At 39.0% G+C, this 25,655-nt stretch overlaps 1 protein-coding gene across 1 annotated transcript in view; it reads left to right on the top strand.

Annotated features, from left to right (window-relative positions):
* Positions 1-25,655, top strand: part of COL11A1 (collagen type XI alpha 1 chain) — a 224,649-nt gene that overhangs the window by 64,080 nt on the left and 134,914 nt on the right. Inside the window, exons 5-12 of the mRNA XM_088451298.1 lie at positions 5,041-5,169; positions 12,692-12,808; positions 13,863-13,955; positions 18,453-18,740; positions 20,288-20,350; positions 22,407-22,448; positions 23,457-23,519; positions 23,682-23,756. Of these exons, the coding sequence (XP_088307424.1) occupies positions 5,041-5,169; positions 12,692-12,808; positions 13,863-13,955; positions 18,453-18,740; positions 20,288-20,350; positions 22,407-22,448; positions 23,457-23,519; positions 23,682-23,756 (870 nt within the window). The remainder of the gene's footprint in view (positions 1-5,040; positions 5,170-12,691; positions 12,809-13,862; positions 13,956-18,452; positions 18,741-20,287; positions 20,351-22,406; positions 22,449-23,456; positions 23,520-23,681; positions 23,757-25,655) is intronic.

Below are 25,655 nucleotides of genomic sequence, written 5' to 3'. Positions count from 1 at the left end.
AGTTGTAACACCCATGGGGCCATTCACCACCCTCTCATGATAGAATTGATGGGGAATAGAATTTAGAGAGATGGGGGAAAGGGGGACAGGGATAAAAGAGAGAGAGAGAGAGAGAGAGGGGGGGGGTAGAGGAACTGAGATAATAGAGAAAAAGGGGATGAGGGGGACAGAGATAAAAGAGAGACTCAGACAGTGGGAGGGGGGAAAGAAGGGACAGAGATGAGAGAAACAGACATGTGGTTGTGTGGAGGTGAGGACAGAGATGGAAAGATTGGGGAAGCCGCCTATCAATGCTAGTGGTTGGCAACCCCATATCCACATACCACATACCCACCTCTACCCCCAGTCCGAAGCCCCACACACACAGCCTCTGACAGAGAGAGCAGTAGATGGGTAAAGAGGACAGAGATGAGAGAGAAAGGGGGGTAGCTGATTACAGAGAGATATGGAGGGAGTGCAGAGATTAAATAGACAAAGGGGGTCATGAGGCGAGAGTGACACAGGGGGGCATAAGGCTGTGAAGAGGCACAAGGGTGGTATGAGGCTAGATCAACACAGAATGAGGCATGAGAATGGAGAAACACAAGTGGAGGCATGTGACTGGAGATACACTGCAGGGGGAATAAGGCTGTATTTATGGATGGGGCTGGAGAGACAAAAAGGGATGAGGCTATATAGCTAGTGACCTAGTGAATGATGGTCCAAACATACTAGTTATTATATCATTTTAAAAATACTCAATAGTTTATCATTTACATTTTTTTTTATTTTGAATTCTATTATTGACTATATATTTTTTCACTAAATGGAATTGACAGTCCAGGTCTGCACTTATAATTCACACATGAGCATATTGGAAGAGACTAGCCCAGTGTAGCAGTACCCATTAACCCTTAACGGCAAGGTACTGTACTGAATATCATCAGTTTACATTATACTTGCCTATCCTCTCAGAATGTGAAGGAGAATTACAAATTTCCTGGGAATCTACACTGCCATCAGAGCAGACAATCCTCCCAGATTCTGCCCACTTCCCCGATGAAGAGGGCCGTCCAACAGCTTGATTACACAATTTGTGGCAAATCGAGTAATAGAAGCCCCCCTCCCTGGATACACAGTTGTGATATTGTACAGCTGGGGTGTGGCTTGGATGAAGCAGTTCTTCACACCACGGCCCTGCAGCTGCCACTTGGACCTCTATCTCTGGGATGGACCATTAAAATTCATTAACAATAATATAGCAAAATCTATTACACTACACTACATGATATGTTGAAAACTGTAGAAATTGTAAATGCAGTGTTGGGAAGCAAAAATAAAACTAAAAAGCTTTATTGCTGTTACTTTATAACTGTTTGTAATGGTCTGATCTGCTGCTAATGTTTCTGCCACTCTCTAATCTACATTCTAGTAGTAGTGTAAAAAGAAAAAATATGGCTTTCTGCAAATGGGAAGAGGACGGAGGAACGATGACCATAAAAAACAGCTTGATACTATTAGATCACTTATGATTACAGTCTGTTTTACGGCCCAATATAATCCTCTGTTAACCTATTTAATTATACTGGAAAGCACTAAATAAGGCAACAAATGCAGTACTGGGGCTAATTATACAACGCATGATAATTAACAAGAGATGTGCCTGACTCTCTGTGTTGAGGTTATGATGTTACTGCAATTGCAATGTTAACTTGTGTATTACATTTATCTCAGCTGTTTTATTTTGGATCCAAAATCCCAGTGCATCTTTCCTTGCAACTGTCCCTCTTTTTATGTGATATATAGGGGCAGTGGTGTCACTAGGATTGATGACACTCCGTGCCCAGTACTCACCCTGTCACCCATCCTATGGTCCTCTGAGCGCACCAAAGGCACACACGCTCCTGTTAAAGGGACGTGATCTTGTGCCAATGAAGCCTCACCCCCTGATGCATGATGTTTTGGGGGTGTGACCACATGTCACACCCCCGTTCTTGTCATGCTTGGGCCTTGCTCAGCACTCCGGGAGCCCCTGCCAGTCTCCCGGCACAGTGGATGACGCGCGCATGCTTTATTTTTATTTTCATGAAAAACTATTTACATTTTTTTTTTATTATTATTTTTATATATATATATATATTTTTTTTTTAACAAAAGTAATACTGGAAGCCGAAGCCAGCTTTCAAGTGCACTCTGCATTGCCAGGTCATACATACTGTAAGAAAAGGTTTCCAGGAATGACTGGCAAAGTGATAAAAGGTTTATTGCAATAAATGACTTGCCATGGCACATTATGTTTTCAGCAATTAACTTGAATTTCCAAAATGATTAATAGCTAGACAGAGATAAGTTGTACGATAGCACAGATTCTCCACTTAACCCTAACTCATGGTCCATCATTTAATGTAGCATTTATCCGTTCTGTTCAGTCGTGCCCAGTTCTGTGTACACACTGTGCTGTGTAATGTGATTATTTAGATGCTACGGATTGTGGGCTTTGTGTGATATTGGTATGTACAAGGGTGCTGGAAGGACTGTATGATCTTTGTGTTACATGTTTCTTGTGATGCTTGCTATCTAGATGATTTTCTGTGCAAAGTGTGAGCTCCTTATTGAAGTTCTGCAGGCTGTCAGTGCTTTGTGGTACATTATCCTACTGCTGTAAATACTCTGTTACCGTGTGATCTTTCTACTGACATGCTGCTGGATACCAAAGCCTCTGATGTTGGCACAGCAGTGTGACATGCACCTCATGAGTTGTGATTCTGGCTGCTGTGTTACAATTTCAGTATGTTATGAGATATTGGCACCAATATGCTCCAAGCAGCTTTTATGTATGATTTGTTTTTGATATGTTGATGTAATAGCTCAATCATGATTGAACATAGCTAGTGATAGAAATATCTTTATTGTCTGATTACTATTTCCATTTACTGAAATACAATGATTATTTGCAGATGTACAGTATGTGCATTGTAATTATTTTGTTACCACTTTTATCGCACATTAAACAATGTGTATTTATTCAACAAATGTTTAATTTTTCATCTTCAACACAAAGTATATTGTCAATTACCAGCCATCATATACAGTCAGGTGCATAAATATTGGGACATTGACAGAATTTTCATAATTTGGCCTCTATTCACCACCACAATGGCTTTGAAATGAAACAAACAAGATGTGCTTTAACTGCAGACTTTCAGATTTAATTTGAGGGTAATTACATCCAAATCAAAAGTCCAGGAATGATGATGTTCGTCCATGTAAGATGACGTTTTGCCTCTTTCTGAGTTCCGTTTTTTTGGAGGGAAAAATCCGAACTCCACGTGCAAACTCGAACCTATCCGAGCCTGCACATCCCTAGTTAAAACACATCTTGTTTGTTTCATTTCAAAGCCATTGTGGTGGTGAATAGAAGCCAAAATATGAAAATTCTGTCAATGTCCCGATATTTATGCTCCTGACTTTATCATATATATCATTGTAATGCTGATGACTATGTCTTGCCTGTGTAAGTGTAAAAACACAAGTGCCTACTAGTGTAGTATTTAGATGTACAGTAGCAATAATTTGAAGTAAATGAAAAATGCCAAGTGCATGGTTACACAATATATAAAAAACAGGCTTATCTGTGTAACATGTTACTGATTTCATTATTTCACATATAAGATATGGACTATATATAAAGACCAATGGTTCGTTAGTGCATAGCCTTAACAGGGTGATTTATCTGTAATATAACATTAGCAGATAATAGTGCAGATTATAGAGAAGTGCTTACAAAACAGGTGTTGTTGCTATACTTACGTTCGGGATGCCGGCTGTCAGGATTCCGGCGTCAGTATCTCAACTGATGCTGGGATACTAGCACCGATGCTCTGCCCTTGGGTCGGGATTCCGGCACCGGGATTTCGACCACTGGCATCCCATACAGCGGCAAATTAACTACATCCCTTGTTGCTGGGAATAAGGCTTTTCCCTTTCTGCAATGGCTGCCGAATGGAGAAGCCTATTTCACAATGATTGCAGTAGTATAAAACATCAGTGTGAGGATAGTGATAGCAGGATATGCACTGTATTGTATGAACATTTGTTATCTAAATAAAGCAGAAATTTTTATTTTATTAAAATGATTAATGTTATTTAAATAAATATTTTATATATTTTTTATAACTATTTCATTTTGACAAGTGGAACTGGAAGCCCAAGTCATGGCTTCCAGTTCAACTGTGTATAGTGAGCTCACAAGCAGAGTCACGAATGTGCATATCCAACAGGACTGGACCAAAAGAGTAGCAAGACTACTCTTTGTGTAACCAACCAATAAGCCTGCAATAGCGTCTTGGCACTGTAAGTTGCAACAATACCAGATTTTCAATCTCTGCAATAGGAGGTGATAGAACATCTGGGTCATTTTTTATATTATTTATTCATAAATATGAGCCTAAATATATATTAACCTTTCTATGCTAGCAGGTATACAGTAAATAAGAACAAATAGTCACTAGATGCCACTACTTAAAACATGTGAGTTTACATGTGTCAAATGCATTGTCCACATTGTTTGGCTATACTGTATTGTGTATGCATACTTGTACAAGCTCTCACAATACTTTGGCCACTTGATGGCACTGTGCTATTGGCATCTGTGACTCATTTTTAATCAGGAGAGAAAGTAATATGGCAATTTCGATGCATATTAACTTGTGCAAATGTGCAGAGTAATGAAGCTCTTTCTGCAGAATAACATTTATAGGACAATGAACAGTATTATTTTCCTCTAAGATTTAGAATTCTGCTTACAGGTTGTACTGTTGCTGTCACTGAGTTCGCTTGATGGATTTTTAGGCGGTTTGTGTCTTACTATTCACTTGTTGCCTATTATATTCTGTGCATGTGCAGGGAGTATTGATATATATGCCTTTCCTATTTAATAATGATTCAGTAGAGGGAATGAATGCAGTTATCATAAATTATTAGTATTAAAACTTGGTCCTGAAGTGCTGTTAGTGCTTTGTGTATATGATCTAAGAATAAGTTGTGTATTATTTGTTCCAGGGTGATATCCAGCAGCTACTTATAGTAGACGACCCTAAGGCTGCGTACGATTACTGTGAACATTACATGACGGACTGTGACACACCAGCACCCAACTTGCCCCAAGCTCAGGATCCACAAGTGGATGAGGTGAGTGCTAAGCAAGGTTTTTACAGGGAATTTCAAATTCCAGTATTGGTTTTGTGGCAAAGAAAAAGGGGGAGATTTATCAAACCTTCTAAAGAAGACAAGTGCTCATAGCAACCAAACAGCTTCTAGCTATCATTTATCTAGTGTATACTATAAAATGTTAGCTTTAATCTCATTGGTTGTTATGGGCAACACCTCCACCTGTCCTCTTTAGAAGGTTTGAGGATCTGCCCTCAAGAATATACTGAAAATAGTTCTTCTAAAGCGAAAAGACGCGTACTTCTATATTTTTATTGAACATCTAATTAGTGCTAATTAGCCAACTGTTTCTGGGTGGGTTGTACTAACGTGGAAATGTGGTAAAAACTCCAAACGCAGTTTTCGAGGTTTTTACTGCATTTTCCATATATATATATATATATATATATAGCACTGGAATGTGATGCATTCTGGTGCTTTGTCCCGGTGAGTCAGTGGCAAACGCAGGATTTTGAAAGGGGGGTTTCCAATACTTGGTCACAAAACCAATGTCAAAAAATCTAACCACATACAGGCAGCGCTCCTCAGGTACTCAATAATCCAAGATTGTTAATCTATTACTGAGCAACATTTCAGATGAATTTATTACATATTTTGGCAAAGCCTTGATGAAATATGTAATAATTGCATCTGAATCGTTGCATAGTAATAGATTAACAAGCTTGGATTATTGAGTACCTGAGGAGCGCTTCCTGTATCTGATTGTATGTTCAAGACTGAGCGCTCTGCACCCAGGCTGTTGAACTTTATTTGGAGTGCCGTCTAATTGACTGTATTTATGTGGAGCTTTTCAGCTCCTCGAAGAAATAAAAAAGGCGGCACCGCAAACATACACAGTGACACATAAACGCACACTGACAAAGCCTAAATGCATACACTGATACACGCAATCACTGCACTGACAAAGCCTACACACACCTAACACTACACACCCACACTGACAAAGCCAACACACACACATACACGCTGACACACTCACTGCACTGACAAAGCCAACACACTGACAGACACACAAACTGCACTGACAAACACACACACAGACTGACAAAGCCTAAACACACACACACACACTGCACTGACAAAGCCTACACACACACTGCACTGACAAAGCCTAGAGTCACACACACACACACACACACACTGACAAAGCATAGAGTCACACACACACAGACACACTGACAAAGCATAGAGTCACACACACACACACTGACAAAGCCTACACACACACAGACACACTGACAAAGCATAGAGTCACACACACACTGCACTGACAAAGTCTACACACACACACACACTGACAAAGCCTAGAGTCACACACACACACACACACACTGACAAAGCCTAGAGTCACACACACACACTGACAAAGCCTAGAGTCACACACACACACACACACTGACAAAGCCTTGAGTCACACACACACAGACACACTGACAAAGCATAGAGTCACACACACACACACACACTGACAAAGCCGGCACACACACACTGAAATACACACTGACACAAACACACCTCTCACTTGACACAAATTCAGCCTTATAAATACAGCGCTGGCATGGCTTATTAAAGATCACGGCTCCCCCCACATGTAATAGATTACACCCACCTGCGGCTCTGGGAGAGAGCACCGGTCACTGAGGAGGATCCGACACACGAGCTCTCAGCCTCCCACAATGTGGTACCCATAGGAATTTAGTGCTGCCCAGGAGGAGTTGCGCTACTGCTGCAGCTCCCCCTACAGGCAGCTCAGCCAGGAACAGCTGCCGACTCACTCCGATCTCTTCACAAAAAAAAAAATATTGCTAAGCTGCGCTGCGATGTAGTGGTGGGCAGGGGGGTTTCTAGGTACTCGGAAACCCCCCCTGCGTGCGCGTATGTAATGCCATCTTTTGGGTGGCGTTACCCATTGGAAGCCTATGGGCTTCTTTTTGGGATGCTCCCCCTGAGAGGGATCCAATTGGATCCCTCCCATCTCCCCCTGCATGTGCAGAAGTACGCAAGAGAGACTATTGGGTGTCAAACCCAGAAGTCCCTCTATCTGGGGGCATCGCAAAGGACAGCTCTTAGCAGGAGAGATGTATTTTGTGATTTTCTAAGTATATACCGGGGTAATCAACTGTGTTATGCACCCAATGAGAGCTGGGATGTACCGCATTGCAGATGCGATGCTTAGTACATCCCGCCCTTTATCTTATAAAATTGTAAAATATGTATATACATTATTTTAATGTATTTTTGACTGAATTGCACAATCATGGAGTGATTTTGTTTTTTTTAAATGAGTCCCACTTTCCTTAATGATGAGTCAGAAAAAATGATTTTAAATTTTATTAACCTTGTCCACAATCGCTCCCATTTTAATCACTATGCATTAAATATACCAACAAAGCAGAAACCACTAATTTATACATTTGCACCAGGACCATTCAGTACATTTTGTTTTCCACTATGTCATTAAAATACTATATCTAGAGATACAGTACATCCCAAGATGAAGCTATAAGTCACATGTCCTAGAAGCCATGTTACAAAAATAATTATAGTAATAACAAAAAATATGTATATTTAAATACAAGTTCTAGACTATAATGTACAACACATTACTCAATGGTATTTGATGGCAGCTGTTTTGGTGGTCATTATTTCCGTTTTAATGAGCAAATCCATAGGCCATTCCGCATTCTGATTCAGAAGACTTCCTGCCTTCAGTAAAGGTGGGAGAAAGAGCGAGGCGATAGTTACAGCTCAAACCATGACCCCATACTGCCTCAGTGTCTGCTCTTTGCTTTCCCATATTCTGCTGAAATAAGGACCATGTGTTCTTGCCATGGCAGAGATCTCTAGAGGCCCCAGCTTCTGAAATATACAATCCATTGATACAAACATCCCCCAGAGCTACTGTGTAACATGATAATGCTGCTTCTTGTGGAAAATAGGAGTGCTGAGATCACTGTGGAAATATTCTGAGGCATTCAAGGAAAATATATATTTAAAAAAAAAAAAACCTCTAATGCATTTTCCAGACAATGTCTATACTGCTGTAATTTGTGGCTTCAAATGGGTTTTAACCACTTCATTGCTGAAAGGGGTCACCGTCTCACTAACATACTATGAGATTGAAGGACAAGGTTAATAAGAGCAGTGGCCAGATTCTCATTCATATGACAAGTGACATACTGTACATTTAAATATTCCATCATGATGGGTTTTTTTTGTATCTGTGTGCATGTGGTTTCTATTCTGTATTTATAAAGCACAGACAAAATACAGAGTTGCAATAGTTGGATTGTGTCATATTAACCTGGATTGAGACTGGGTAAGTGTAATTCCAGGCCAACTCTACATCGTCTATTTATATTGGTGAGTTTCTTGGTGGCTGCCAATTTCTGCAGATCAAAAATTTGCTCCACAATTCTTTTGGCTCTTTCTGCCGCATTGTATAATGTGTTCTTCAGTCTGAAGACAAGACAGAAAATATCAGGTGTCATTGTTTCTGTCACAGTGTCAGAAAGCACTTTTTCTCCACCATATGTTCAATATTACTTCTAGAGAAAAAAATACAGCTGAACACAAGGATTAATATGTTCCCTTTAGCCATGGTTTTTGTAGTCATTTAATTGCAGCACATTTAATTAACTTACTATTTGATATGTACTTGTCGCTTTTCTCTGTGCCCATAAAAATTAATATTAAAAGTGTGAAATTACTGTCAGGCCACTATTAAATTGCAGCCTATACTGAAATGGAAAATTGTAATGGAAACTTAAAAGCATATTTTCCAACATTTAATACAAGTCTGGATGAAACTTTGGTGCTAGGCAGATATAAGATAGGACACACTGGGGGACGTATGCAACAAAACAAATAATAGCATAGTCCAAAACCCATCTGTTGTAATATCAATTGGCTGCATTTGTACGCTCTGCCAAGGGGTGAGAAATACTGTATGCAGATTGCTGCACATTTGTAGTAAATTAGTAGGACACTCTTTATTGCCACTTAAATGACTCCCATTGGATTCACTCATTTTGAATTCTAAGTATTATAACCTATCATGTCATGACAATGAGACACAAGTATAGTAAATGATATGGTAATTTAAGTACTTAGGGATCGATTTATCAAGCAGTGATAACAGTTTTCTTCAGCCTTTTTGCAGAAAATTGGGCTATACTTGCTGTTCTAGATGGGAAGCACTTACAGAGTCGACAGTAATGCTGTTGACAGTTAAAATGACAGCAGTATTATGTCAACAATACAGTAGAGATACAGTTGTAATGTTATTTAAAGCATTTTATCTGCATTATAACTTTAAATATGGTGCTTTACTATCATGTTTAAAGTAACATTGCCTACACAATTAAAATGCATTAAATAACAATACAACCACATCTGTATTACTGTTGACAAATCATATATATCCCCTTTAGATTTACCAAGCAATAGCCAGCGGAGAAATAAACAAGATGTGATGTGAGTAACCTCACTAAAGGGAGTGCATCAACACCAGATTCCTTCGCTGGTATCTGTTTTCTCATTTTATTACCATCCACACAGCCCGCTGTGGGGATGAGGAGGGCAGTCAATTTACCAAGTTACGAAAAGCTCTTCATTTTTTTTAAAGTTGTTAAAAACATAACACCATTTCCGTACGGTGTTATGGTTACTTAAATGTCACCAGTAAGGAAAATAAATGGAGAAGAGTCCCCACTTTCTGATCCTTCTTTGGCTAGCTGCAGAGTTACAGCACAATAGTTTATTTTTGTGATATTTTTAATATTTATTATCATTTTCAAAATTAACTTTATAGCTTTTACATTAAACTTAAACTGTCCTTGCGATCATAAATGCATTAAATGAACAGGCACTCCTCCTGTATTTGTAAAACCAGACCTTTTTAAACACCCAACGTCAGAAATTACAGAGTAACCGTTCTCCTGATATTATTCATAACTGAGCGTACTGCGAAGTTGAGATGTCTGGACCAGAAAATTCAGTGGACGGTACTTGGGTTTGTTCGCAGATGTATAATATAGAGCTTATACTATTTGTATATGGATCTGATCAGTCAGTGCTTAGTGGGCATGTACCTTACTAGGTCACGCTTGGCCAGTACTATGTACACGGGAGACCACCATTGCGTATTTGTGTTACGCTGATGCCAGGGTGGAGAAACTGCATTGCCAGAGAGATAAGTATGCACAAGACCTCTACCTCAGGTGTTTATTTGATAAATACTGATGCAATAACATTCTGTATCACTGTGATAATCTTCAATACAAAATGTGTTTTATTGCAGAGAAAAAGTTGAGATTGATAAATAGACCCCTGAACATCAACTAATTGCAGCTATTATTATTATTATCCTTTATATATGTGGCGCCACAAGTGTTCCGCAGTGCCTTACATAGTACATAGAACTAACAAGTGAACAAGAAACAAGTAACTTACAGTACATTACAGTGCAGGACAAGGACACAACTTATATACATTGCTGAAATAGCGATTAAAGCACTCACAATAAGCAGCCGGGAGTTGGCAGTCATGTGTTAGGTGCCCTTATGGGGAGTGAAGAGTAGAAGAAAATGTAAAGAGAAGCACATGAGGGAAGAGGTCACTGCTCGTGAGAGCTTACATTCTAAAGGGGAGGGGCAGACAGACAGGCGTGATACAGAAGGGGAAGATAGGGAGGAAAGAGCATGAGGTGGGTTAGGATGAGTGCTGGAAGGCCTTGATGAAGTAGTGGGTCTTGAGAGCTATCTAGAAGAGCAATACCTTAAGGGGCCCAGGAGTGCTGGCGTAGTTCATTGCCCTGTCCTACCACCTCCTTTTATATCTAATTATAGTGCCAATGGACATTTGCACATGGCATTGACTTGGTTGCCAAATTGCAGTGACTTTCAGACATCCACAGTCATTCACAAGGGGCTTATAGAGATCTCAAATCCCCTTCTACTGTATACTACAACGGCCAAATTGATTGTTCAAAATACATTATAAAGAAAACAAAATCATGTCTTTGCCTCTGCAAAAGTCCATGTACCCAGTGCTTGTGGATCAAGTGAGTGAAGGGGCAAACTACATTTTCATTTTTCAAAATCTCCAACAAATATTTTTAGAAATCAAATGGTTAATTATTAAATTAGATGGATGTTTTCTCTCTAGAATGTTTTCTGTACTATTTTGGCAATGATCATTTAGTATGTTTGATATGTTATGTATACCATACTATTTTGCATTCACTGGTAGAGAACACAATGTAATTTAACCATTTGAATTTCAATCTAAAATGTATTTCCTCCTTTTAGTGTACTAAACTAAAGCTGCATACAGTGTTGACTAGAGATGTGCGCTGACCTCTGTGTTTTGGTTTTGGATCCTAATTCATCTTCGTGTTTTGGTTTTAATTTTGCAAAACCACCCTCACATGTTTTAATTTTGGATCTGAATTTTTTTTTTTTAAATAATAATAAAAACAGCTAAAATTACATCATTTTGACCTGTTAGCATGCAATCCAAAACCTGAGTTCGGTTTTTAATTCCGAGTTCCATACCACGGAAAGATCCAAACCAGGACTCTGTTCGACTCGATACACCAAAGTGATTCCGAACTCGGACTCGGTTCAACACGGTAACCCCTAAATTCTCTGAGAAACGGACCCGCACATCTCTAGTATTGCCAGTAAATAAAGATGCAAAAGATCTGCTGTAACCAAGTTTCTTTGTGTACAGTGAGATTTACTACAGCATCTTGTTTAACTTAATTTGCTTATCCACAAGCCTAGTACTAAAAGTCACAAGGTTAATCTTCATAGAATGGTTGCAATCGCTTCAAAATATTACGTGGAATAAGACTGCTGGCACACAATGTCTTAAAGTGGAGCTAAGCCTAAACCATATTTTAATAGTGGCTGTACAAACTATCTACTCTTCTTTGAAGTTGCTCATTGCAAGTTCATATTTTTGTAAAACTATATCCCATATCCTGAGTTACTAAATCAGCAAATAGGCCAGATAGCCATAGAACCTTCCCATTTTCCTAGAATGTTCTCAGCTCTCAAAATGAATAATAAATAATGCCATCCACTTTCAGAGAGATCATCACGGCAGTGAGAAGTAAACATGCACTGAGATCGTAGACCTGATATGTCCCTATAGTTTAATCTTGAATGACTTTCATATGTGTAACTAGACTCCTTTTACTCTTACTGTCAAGAGTATTCATCATGAAAGTTTAGCTCCACTTTAAACATAGTTGGCTATTTTAAAGCCTGATAAACACTGGGCTTATGAATTTTCACTCTTGTCTTTCAGTCATGCTTTATTGCCTCTAAGACATGTAGCAATGTTTTCTGCATTGTAGACAATGTGGAAGGTGGTACAACATTGGGCATGGATATCACTCTGACAAAGCTAGATGCACATAATCTACCGCTGACTAACATAGCCTTGCCTAACACATCTTCCTTTTGCAATGTAGTATGCACCTGAAGAGCTAATCGAATATGACTATGATTATGGGGGAACAGATTACAAGGAGCCTGATTATGTAACAGAGGCACCCTCAATAACTGAAGAATATGTAGCTCAGACTGAGGTACAGTAAATATGTGTTGTGTGCATTGTGTGTGTAACTATGTTCTCATCTGCTCACGTGTAATCTCAGTCCCATCTTTCCGGCTGACCCAGCCATCCTGGAAGTCAGATGAAGTTAATGGCAGGCAATACTTTTGTGATTGTCAGAGAATGAGGTTTACAAAACAGCCTCCTTGCAATTTATGCTAAAATATTGTACTGAGATATTCTTTTCTTTTCATCATAACTAATTTTTATAATGATGTAGTACATTGTCTTTCTGCAGGCGATTGAGTTAGATCTATGGTGTAGAAATAAAAGCCATACATCTTTCCTGGAGATTTGATATCTCAATACTTTATTTTAGATTTCATTATACATTGTTAACCTGGATGTTTAATCTTATTTAGGCTAATACTCATATTTGCTAAGTGGTGCTATTCGTAGAGTATTGGATATCAAAGTAGCCTTTAAGTACGACATGATTTTCACAACCAGAGAGTGATCAGATTATGTACTATTATTATTACTTGATGATTTGTGAATTGCTGCAATATGTCACTTATAGACATTCTAAGCATCTGTTGTTCCCTGCAAAGCACCAAATAGTAAATATGGCATCAATAAAGGTACACATCCTGCCCTAAAAACTTCTCCTTACTTCCTCTTCTTCATTTCTTCATTCATTGTTTCCATCCGGTGTTTCACCACGTTTTTGCAGAAGAAGAAAGCCAGTTCCAAAGCGAAGAAGAAGCCAGTACCCCTTAAATCAAAGAAAAAACCCCAAAAGGTCACGCCCAAAAAATCATTTGCAGCTAAGAAGAAGAAGGGCAAGACCGTTTACCAGGCATCAACAAGAAAGAGAATAGGGGTAAAGGTAGCAAAGAAATCAAGATCTTCAATAGGGCCAGCCCCGAAGATCTCTGATCATGAGACATAAAATTCCCTAACCCCACTAGACGTGGATAGAATCTCTGGCTAATCCCATAACCTGACTATTTCTATGCTCCTACTTTGATCCACTTTTCCAAAATATGCCAAACCTGAATTAACAGGCCTATTGTTTTTTCTCTCAGGCCAATGTGGTTGACTACATTCCAGAACAATATGGTGAAGTAGACTATGGTTACCAGACAGATACTCCTTCTCTTACCACTGGACCCAATGAGGTAAAAAAGGAAGAAAAACCCCATAAATTATCATCATTTTTATTACAGGAATCCAACAAGGCTTGGGGTAATATATTGAGTGTAGCTATTTACAGTCCTTCCGCAGACCCTAAGTGGAAACCAAAATATCACTTGTAAACAATCCACAATGCATCATCAACATGTAACTAAACTGCAATAAGCTTAGATGCTTGATCAAAAATAGGAACAGCTTCAAAACATAATTGCTAAAGTGTGCCTATCTCCTACGCAGAGATGAACCAGCCATTTTGTGGGTTGAACCAATGTTTGTGAGAGTTCACTTTTTCAGTTCAAGTAAATAATGCTAAAGTGCATTATTCCTCATTAGTTACATGTTATTCCTAGTGAATTGATAGGATGAAAATTGGTTTGGCCCACTATTTGACAGTGATAGTTACACTTTAAATGTTGACTGCTTCTGTACATGCTTTTGCTTCTTGATTCTAAAGAGCTTTTTTAAGGCAATTTGATCTATATGTTAATTTATACTGCCTTAAAAATCTCACAATGATCTTCCTATACTGTGATGTTATAAATGTGCCTCCAAATGCATAACATATTATTCCTTATCAAATGTGTCTTATGTACATCTCCAATGAAATCACAATACTTAGTATGGCATATTTATTAAAAATTATGTCCAGGTATACAGTGTGTACAAGAAAGGTGCTCTAACCTACAGTGACCAATCAATTTATTTCATTGTCTAAATATGAAATGAAATCAAACATATGATTAGCTGCTATTGGTTAAAGCAGAGCAAATGGCAATAACAGATTAAATTATTATTATTTTTTTAATAATAATTATTAAAATAAAGACTTTTTCAAATAGATGTTTTCTAAAAAATGTTTTTTTTATCTAATTTTAAAAATATATATTTTTTCACATTAGTGGCAATGTGTTAAATTAGAAAATATTGCTTTGGCCCTGTTCCACAGGGGCAGCTAAATATCACTCAGCTGTCCAGCAATATTTTTTAGGTATATTGTGGTTTTAAGGGGTTCATTCATCATCACTTAATTTCTATAAAAACATGTGAAAAGTAACATTTTCATCTACTTTTGTAGAAATGGATAGGCGCCAGTCTTTATAAAGGTAATGCAGGAAATATCACTGATATCTTCTGCGTACCCTTCAGCCCCGATCTGTTCCGCTGTCCCCATATACTAGTATGAGTACCTAAATTCATCAAGCTCTGAAAATACTTTATATTCGTTGCTTGACTGCTGGCGCATTCGCCAAATTCAGATGGCGTTCTTCCGCACCTTTAGCTACTTCCCTATGGGAAGGAGTCTTGGGTTGCATAGAGGGATCCTTTCCTTTCGGATCCCTCTGCCCCTGTCCAGTTCAGATGTCAGGGCTTTGTGCACCCGCGTGAAGCCCTGTTCAAGCAGGCGCACAAGCACTGTTGAGTCAGACTCGATAGTACTAAATGTTGAATTGCTCCGGTGAATATGTATATACACTGCTTCTACTCACAGTGAGTTGGATACTTATTTATCGGGGGCATTCTGTCCCCCGATAATTAACGTGATGAATGGACTCCTATGTGATGTTTTTATCACCACTTTATACAATTGAATCACTTATGCAACAAAAATATACTTTACAAATAATTTTCTTTGATGCCATATGACTGCTCCAGATATGGGTATCCTGTGGCTAACGTACTGGTGTTGTACATTTCCCATTATGTCCAGTATGACAATTGTTAGCAGGGGACGCTTTGAGTTCTTATTTTTTTGGCAACATGAGCAATAAAGGTTTCTAAGGCTTGCCACAGCCACACCAAACGCCTTTGAACTACAAGTGATAATATATTCCAAAGACAAGTTGCCAACAAAGCAGTTGTGGAGTTGCAGTTCTCTAGCAGCTTACTCTTGGCATACCCATGTACATTCAAAATGCAAATGTTGGAATAAACATTAAGAATCGTTCACACCTATCCTCTGCTAATGAGTTTTCAGTCTCCAAACTGCTGTAAAAATAGAGTCAATATTTTCTTATGGGCTCATTTCCAACTTTGCATTATAAAATCTTAGAACACAGTATGACCTATTTCTGATTCATTATTGCATGCTACTGGTAATATATATTCAGTTTCTAAAAACCAAGCACATACTGTATAAAATACAAGAAAATGCATTCAAATTACACCACTAAAATGCACCTACTGTAAAGCGCTTGTGGGCACATAGGATTTTACTCATTTTCCCAGAACATATGTTTGAATGGGCCTTTATGAATTTTTCTTGTAGTGTAACTGTTTACATTGTCCTGGAAATCTGGAAATTGACATACCTGAGAACGTGACTTTGTGATTTTATTTAATCAAAACTGTGTTTTTTAAATATGCATTCTCCTTAGCTAAGAAATATACGTATACAAATAAATATTTTTATATTTGATAGTTCACTGTGCTCTGAAGATTTCCAAGTTAATCTTTGTAAAGAAAAAGTAAATATACCGAAAGTCAGGGACAATATATTTTGAAATAAATCTTGTATTTTTTATTCTGCCAAAGCAGATAAAACGGAGACTGTACCTTTGAATAACACAATTTTAGTTAAAGCATTTGTGGAATCAGCTATTTTCAGATGCTTTAACTGCTTATATATGAAACCTTCTTAATCTGATTTAACTAATTGATAATTGCTATGCCGTAAATTACAAGCAAATGCTTGAGTGAAAGGGTATAAAGCATCAGTACGGTTGGAATGTTGCAGGAAAGCTTCAGATTAAAAAAACAATGTTTATATAGGTTAAATAATTCATGAAAAATTAAAAAGTGAATTCATTGAATAATTAAATTTTTTATTTATTTGCTTAATGTTTTGCACATTTTTATGCTGGTACTGGTGCTTTATAATAAATAATTTTTACTTTGACATCGCTTAATTGATTAGGAGTACTGGTTTACCATAAACTCCTAAAATCAAATTAAAAAATAATAATGGTCATTTACAAACCACAAAATCTGCAGACCCTCATAGTTATTATTGTTGGTTTGGAAGGTGTCACAGTGCTCAGCAGCACGTCACAGTGGGTAAAGCATAAAACAGGGGCGTACTAGGTATACAAAATAATTGCAGACAAGGATAGTGTGGCCCCTGCTCATAAGAGAACTTACAATATTATTAGATTAGAGCATAGTTGGGGTGAAAGGAATGCCAGACAGAAAGAGGTTGCAATAGTCAAGGACAGAGATGTTGAGTAGTTGGAGAGAGAAAGTGAGTTGAGAATAAGGTTTCTTTAGAGTGAGAAAAGTGTGTGTTCTGTCAATATCTCTAAGGTGTAGGGGACAGGGCTGAGAGAGACACTGGATGTGAGAAATAAAGCAGTGGAAAGATTCAAGAGTGACACTAAAGTAGGCAGCCTCAGAGACTAAAGCTGGCCACACATCTTGTCAACCAGCCAACTACAGTAGTTGATTGGTTGGAATGAAAATCTGGTAAGGAATGAAAGCAAATGACAATCAGCAATTTGCTCCCAAATGCCAGAAAATTTACAAAAACTGTTGTTTGAACAAATTGTTTAGATCAAACATTTAACAAACTTGTCTGAACGACCATTTCATCTGTTTTCTGGCATTTAGGAGCAAATTGCTGATCATCACTTACTCCCATACATTACCAGATTTTCATTCCAACCAGTCAACTTGTTGGATGGTTGCATGAAAGTTGGTCTAGTGTGTGGCCAGCTTTAGGAACATTTTGTGTTATTGATGGTGGGGGGATTTAAGGGATGATGGTGACTTTGGGATGAGAGAAGATGATAACTTTTGTTTTGGACATGTTAAGCTTTAGGCAGCATTGTGACTTCCAAGAAAACTATGCAGTGAAGTATGAATTTATAGTGGGTGAAGTTGGCATAGACTTGAGACTTGCTCCAGTGGTACTTGTTAATGTACCAGGTCTGTTTAGTGTGCCATGAAATGTGGATTGTCAGAGACTATATGTAATTTCAGGAGCTGCATTGTCTATGTCTGAAGTGAGTGTTTTGTAGTAGAAAGTGTCAGCCTAATCAGGGTAAAACAGAGTAAAACAGAAATGTTAACATGGTCTTATATGAGAGTAAGCAGGTCAAAGAATTGGAAATAAGTGAACCAGTGAACACAGTTGTCAAGGAATTGGGAAAATGGATCAGGCGGTTGGGATTATGTGTCAAAGTGCACCAACGTGTGCTCCTAATACATTTCACAGCTTTCACAAACTCACACTTTTGTACCTTGCAGATGCTGCCATATTATCCAGCAGAAACCTGTGCTTCCCAGCAAAACTAGGCAGACTTGCATAAGAATAGGAATGTGACATCACAAAAATAATTTTTTTGTGGTTTGTAAATGACTGTAAATGACCAATTACAGCTGTATGTTGAAGACATCTAAAATTGCATCATGGCATAAATGCATCTAACAGCTTTAACTAACCTTACACCATGTGTTCCTCCCACTTCTCACATCGGTACTGATAGAAATACCCTGAGGAGTCATTTGTGGAGGAAACTATTGTGGAGGAGGAGGAACCTTTTCTGGAGGAGTACATAACTGGAGATGATTATGACTCAGACAAAAAGCTGGTTGAGGAAACAGAATATGGGGTGAAAGCTGTAGACCCTACACAGTCTGAGCCGGTGGTGGGAGGAGATTTAGGAAAAGATGATTTATATGATTATACAGACTATGAAGAGAAACCAACAAACCCAACAGCAGAGGAATTTGGACCTGGGGTACCTGCAGAGACAGATGTCTCAGAGACCACCGTAAGTTACCAGTGACACAGATGTTAAACTATAAAAAGGGAATTACCAAATTTGAATCTATTTAGTTAACAGTTTATGGAACACTCAGAATAAACCAGTAAGTATTACATTGCCATGCATGCCGCAGTCACACATTGGATAGTACAATACAGTATGTCTTATTTGTAACTTGGTGATATTATTTGTATATTCACATGACGCTAATAATCTATGTCTGATTTTATCATAGCTCATGGTATTTCCATAGATACTTGTTAGAACCAATCAGTGCTAAACTTGTCATGTACTGTACTTAGAACTTTAGGCACAATTTGCTACATAAGTCTCATGATTTTTAATTATTAAATGAGGCTTTTATTGATTCAAGCAGATGGTAAAATTTGTAGTCTGGTGAGTAAGTGTCTCAGTTTAGTACTCCTTTGTATATAATTGTGGCTATCTGTCTTGTCTCAGTGTTCCAATTTAATACTAGTAGTCTAGTTTGCAGAGCATTACCATCAGTTGCAAAGTATCAATCACATTTGGACTACCATCCCCAAAATTGCACTTCCAAAGCTCAAAGGTTTTGTTGGCTGCTGTAACTTCTGACCTTGGTAAAGGAAACTGAATTGTGTGTACTGTAGATCCACAATTTCTCTGCAGTTCATTTTTGTTTTTCACTGCAAATATTTTGAGACTTATGAAGACCATTTCCCCATGTACACAGTATGAAGCAACATGACTATCCTGCTTTCTTTAGAGAATGCTTATTGGATGCCTAATGGCTGCACTCCTTACAATTACAGAAATAGTAGTAACAGCAGAAGCCAAAAATATGCCAGAAAGCTATGGTAGAACCTCTCCAAATATACTTTCCACGTTAATTGTTAAAGAGATGAGAAATTAAAGTATTATTTTTTAATAATAAAGATGTAAAGATATAACAATTTAAATATAGTAAATTGCATAGCTTATTTACAGAAAATTAATACAGACACTAATCTTCCAGGCTATAAGGAAGTTGTGTCACAGTGGAGTTGCACCTGTTTTTGTTTAGGTCCCAGGACAGATATCACACAGTCTCTTCCATACATCAACTGGCATTTAATCCTGTTCTGTCTTCAGTAGCCTTACTGGCTGAGGCAAGTGTCTGCGTCTTCCCACGCAGATTTACTGGCCGAGGCAGCATAGATAAGGCGGCCAATCTGAGTAGCCTTAGACTTACTCAGATTGCCGATGCTGCAATCATCGTGACCGTTGATACGGTTCTGCATCTTCGGACGCAGGCACCAGGTCTAAAATGCTGGCTTAAGACATTAGCATTAGACATCAGCATATATGCACACAGCAGCTGCGTCAATATATGAATCAGGCTCTAAAGGGATCACTTCACATCAGATGTGTAATTTTTATTTTACGGATCTGCTTAACTTACTTATCTAAAGGAGTGGAAAAACTATGCAAACATATTACTGTTATTATAAAACATACATATTCCCTATTTTATATTATTCCATGTTGGATTTTCTAGATAAAGTATGTTACAATCACATTTAATGATATCACAGGTAAATAATTACGGCGGATATGGGGAGAAAGGTCAGAAAGGAGAACCAGCAGTTATCGAACCGGTAAGTCATTTATAACTCAATATTAGCTTTCCAAATACCACTAAATCCAGTATCAAAATACTGCTCTATATGTAATATTAAATGTTTAAACTTTATGTCAACAATATTCTAAAATAAGGAACTTCAGTAAAACAGGTAAAGAGGGATCCTGACTACAGGCAGGTATATATAGATGTTGGGTTTTTTTTGCCTTTTCTGCAAGGTAAATTTATCCACTAAGAAACAGTATCTATCTTTCGTATGGAACCGAGATTGCATTAACATACTCCAGTCAAAAATCAGCAAAGGGACATAGGACCTCATTCAGAGTCGGTCATTGCGGCTGCACGGTCGTACGCCACCGATGTTTGCTAAACTGCTCATGCGTAAAGTTCGCAATGCGCGTGCACAAACTAGCTGCTACGATCAGAAATTTCTCTCTCCTTGAACACAGCCAGGTCGGTAGTTTGAGTGACAGAATGAGGCGTTTGTGGGTGGTAACAGGGGAAGGTGCTTGAAAACGGGGGAGTGGAGATCCGAACGCAGGCGTGCCTAATTATGCGAACAGTGTTTTATGGGAGTGCATAATTAACAAAGTAGTGTAATGGCACACGTGACATGGGTGGTTTGTACACTGACCTGATCGTAGTGCTTAAGAGAGGGTATGGTCAACCTTAAGCTCTACGACCAGTTCCGATGGTTACCGATGGTCTCGATTAATCCTTATATGGCCAGAGATGACGTGTAATGTGTACGAGAAGGGGACATATTTTTGTCTTACGGCCGCATCCTTCCCTTGGTCGGCCAGCTACCGATCCGATCTTAAGGACGCAACTTGCGAGTGCATCATTTGCATATCCGACCCCTTTTCCCTTACGACCGTGCGGCCGCAACGACCGACTCTGAATGAGGTCCCTAGTGCTTGAGTCATACAGTAGTTATTTACTTTTTCAATGTCACCTCCAGGAGATCCTGGAGGAGACATGAAGGTGGTGGTACAATGGTGTAGAATCATGATGCAGAGCCACAATGATGCAATTCATCTGGGGAAGTGGTTGGGATCCAGGAGGCTGGTCTACTCTGTGAGGAGTGTGGGACATCTCCTGTACATTCTGGGAGAGTATGCAAGTAGGGTTGGGCCATGGATGTCCATAACAGGAATAAAGTATATTTTCCTTTCCATTCTACCTCATTGAGATTTTATAGAGCAAGGCAAATCTTTCTCAACTGGAGCTATACTTTAGGATTAGTCTTCTAGACCCTATATTCATGTGGAAAAATATAAGTAAGTTTGTTCTCATATACTGGCACCATGACTTGGTACTAGGGATATAATTTTATGGGCTTTATATACAAGTGTTGTAGCATACCGATTATTTTTATTTTTTAGTACTTTAACAAAAGTTACTTTGGTTTCTGGCTTTCAGGGTATTTACCATAAAGCTTCCACCATTATTCTCGCTAGTAACATTATTTGATTCCTTGATTCACAGACTGAATTAATTTCAGATAAATTGATGTAGGAGAGCCCCCAAAAGTCTTTCCAGCAGCACAATGATCTGATTTTCAGGACCTCCCATTGATAGGCACAATACAGTGATACATTATCACCTACACCCCTAATCCCTGGCCTGACAGCATCATCTGTTTTATATTAGTCTCATACAAAATGTAGCTCTGGACATCGGTGATAACTCATTACTCTCTTCTTGCTTTCACTGTCAGACTGTGGCTCTTGACAACGGGAATAGTTGGCTTTTCACTGTTCAAATGAGCTATAGTGTATAAAAACAAATCAAATGTAAAGTCTGGCTCTTCGGGACTCTTTAGACATTCAGATTGAAAACCAATTATTTTACAGCAAATACATAGCAGGCCAGCATAAAAGATAACCTTGCTTGTATGCAGGCAGGTCATTCAGGCCAGCTAATTTTAGCTGACTTCCTTCAGTTTTTTAGCTTCAGAATTTACTTTAAAATAATTTCCACCATATGGACTAAACAGAGCAGTTTAAGAAAGATAGTGCCAATGTACTATTAGTCTCTTCTCATTAACGTAATGCATTTTTGTTTTTAAGGGAATGCTGATTGAAGGACCCCCAGGATTGGAAGGACCAGCAGTATGTATCCAATTGTATCATTTTATTTATTAAACTTACACACTGATTATAGCTTGCTTGACGGAGAATTGTGGAAATAAATCTCATCAGTAACAGAGAGAATTGGCCATTGTGTCCTGCTCTGTTCCTTGTGATTGAATGAAGGATTCTAGAGACTATAGTTGACTGACATTATTCTGCTTTTGAAGTCAAAAGGAAGCCTCCAAAATATGGCAGTAATTGTGTTTCTTTACATTTATTTTGTATTAATGCCGTCAATGACTTTTACAAAAAGTACTTTTGGCAAAATCAAGGCAAAGTAAGAGTGGAATTATATGGATGCAATGTGTGTGATTATTTTATTTTCAGAATTGAATTTTCCATATACTGGTTTTAATTTATTTGTGAATAGATATTTTAAGGATAGCTCGACCTTTTTGTTAAATGTTGATAGTTCTTTGTCTAAGCAAACCTCTTAGAGACTTAAGACCCATCAGGGTCAGAATGGCCCACAGGGGTATACTGCCTGAGGGCCCCACCCCCTCCTCTAGGGGTAGAGCAGGGTCATAGATGAACTTGGTGCTTGAGTGGTTTCTATGGGAACTACACTAAGATTATCCCTGCTGCCAATCAAAGTGGGTGGGCTGACACACTCCTGTCCCTCTTTTATAAAGGGGGCCTGTTCTTTGCATGTCCTCTCTAATGGTTGGCCAGTCCATTGTTTTGGCTGAACACACCCCCTCTGGTGGCTGGCCACACCCCTTAAGCTTGGGCCCCTACCATTGCATTCCTTTGTTGGCCTTGAATGCCCCAGTCCGACACTGACTTCCATACCCTCTTCCCTGTCCTATTTTAATGTATACACCACATGCAGTTGAAAATGCAGTTTGCCTCTGCCCCCCCTACTCTAGTTCCTCATCATATAGCTGATTGTTAAGACAAGCATATTTCCTCATAGGGTGTTTATAAGGCATTTTGAGAAAAGTGGTTCAGTGCTCACAGTATGACATATGACATCAATTCTTCTAGGGTCTTACTGGTCCTCCTGGTTTGCAAGGACCGCCTGGCCCATCTGGAGATTCCGGTGAGAGAGTGAGTACCATAAACAGTCAAATCATCATATGCTATTTATAATCAGTATTTGTAGCTTACTTTCTTCACAAAAGCTTAATCACCTGTGTTACGTGATTTATCTTTTAGAACTAGACTTTAAACCATTTTTAGGTAAGTTACTTACCTGCTCTTTCTTAATAGGGCCCACCAGGACGTTCTGGATTGCCAGGCGCGGATGGGTTACCTGGACCTCCTGGCACCATGCTAATGTTACCAGTGAGTAAACACATTCTTTTCATTAATAAACTATTCTAACTATAGTGACTGAAACACATTGTAAGAGGCCAAAAAGATAACGATACCACAAAAGTAGAAGAATTTTATTATTAAAGTGCAATGTAAAATACACACTGTAAAGTACATTTTTGAAAGAGCTAGTACAGCAGCAGGAACAATAGCTACTTCTATGGCCAATACTTTCTAGGGATGTAGTTATAATACCTACAGCCAGCATCCCACCTGATGAAATCCCGGAGCCGGAATGCCACTACCCAGCCAAAAGACCGGTACCGGAATACCAACAGTAGTGGACATTCCGACGCTGAAATCCCGACAGCTGAGATGCCAATTGTGAGTATAGCGGGGCTTGTTAGGTCTTAGCTGCGGGGGGGGGGTAGGTTTAGGCATCTTGGGGGGGTTAGGGTTAGGCTAGGGGAGGGGCAAGTTAGGGTTAGGTACCCCCAGTGGTGGGTTAGGGTTAGGCACCACTGAGGGGGGATTAGGTTTAGGAACTAAGGGGGGAGGGTTAGGTTTATGCACCACGGGGGGAGGTTTAGGTTTAGGCACTAACGGGGAGGGATGGGGTTAGGGTGCAGGGTTGGGAGGGTTAATGTTAGGATGCAGGAAAGGAGGGTTAGGGGGAAAAGGGGGGAGGGTTACTATACTTACCAGACCCTTGTCGGGATGCCTCTGTCGGTATATTGACAGCAGGCATCCCGACTGCTGGGATGTCATACCAATTTCACTTTCTCAAAGAAGCAGATAGATTCCGTCTTCCTCTAAATATGATACAGAACAAGTGATGCTAAATTAGGTATAAACTCCTGTATAATATCTGAAATCAGTAAATTATGGTGTTTTAAATTCAGTATTACTTAGGAAAATGTGCATTTTAAGGAATAATTAACTCCTTAATGTAAACTATATTAAAGGTCATACATATCTGTGACCATATAATGGCCCAATATCATATGTTTGTAGCATCAAGCTTTTATATAGTCAGTTAACTCCTTAGTAACTTCAAACATCTTGTTAAATTACAGTAGGGGTTCATTATCCCATGTGCAATATCCATGATATATACTTACCCTTCCCCCTAACCCCCCTAACCCTAACCCTCCCTTCCTGTAGCCTAACCCTAACCTTCCCCACCCACCCTGCACCCTAACCTTCCCCACCCACCCTGCACCCTAACCTTCCCCATTAGTGTCTAAACCTAAGTCTCCCCCCTTCATGCCTAAACCTAACACTCCCCCGTAGTGCCTAACCTCCCCCCAGTGGTGCCTAACCCTAAACCCTCCCCCCTAGGGGTGCCTTTCCCAAATCTCTCCCCCACAAAACTTAACCCTAACCCTGCTAAGCTGCCTAAACCTAACACTCCCCCCCCCCACGGCTAACAGCTAAGATGCCCTGGACTTAAGGATGGTATCCTTCTGGATTCCGGTGTAAATTATAACAGATATTAGAAGTCACCACAGAGTTCTGTGGTCTGTCTCAAAGCACTTTACCTTTTGCCTTGTATCTAGTACAGGGGTGGCCAACAAGTCAGAGGCAAAGAGCCCAAAAATATCTGTAGGTATGTCATAGAGCCAAGATCATATGTGCGTGAAAGGCATGTGTGCAAAAAAGGGGTGTGGCCTTGTGCCAGCCAGGCCACGCCCGTGGTATGATGTTTGTAGGAGCTTGTAAAAGTGCATGCACACAATCACCATGGAGGTAACTGTTAAAGGGAAAGAAAAAGCCAGAGCAATAGAGAAAACATTGAAAAAAAGCAGATCTACATAAAATACACTGAAACAAGCTACATCTATAAATAATACAGTGGAATAACCACATCCACAAAAAATACATTGAAAAATAAAAAAGATTCACATAATACAATCCAGCCCCCTCATG

The sequence above is a fragment of the Taudactylus pleione genome, unplaced genomic scaffold, assembly GCF_031769625.1.
Source record: "Taudactylus pleione unplaced genomic scaffold, aTauple2 ptg000546l, whole genome shotgun sequence".
Taxonomy (NCBI): domain Eukaryota; kingdom Metazoa; phylum Chordata; class Amphibia; order Anura; family Myobatrachidae; genus Taudactylus; species Taudactylus pleione.
This window is presented reverse-complemented; position numbering and strand designations above follow the sequence as displayed.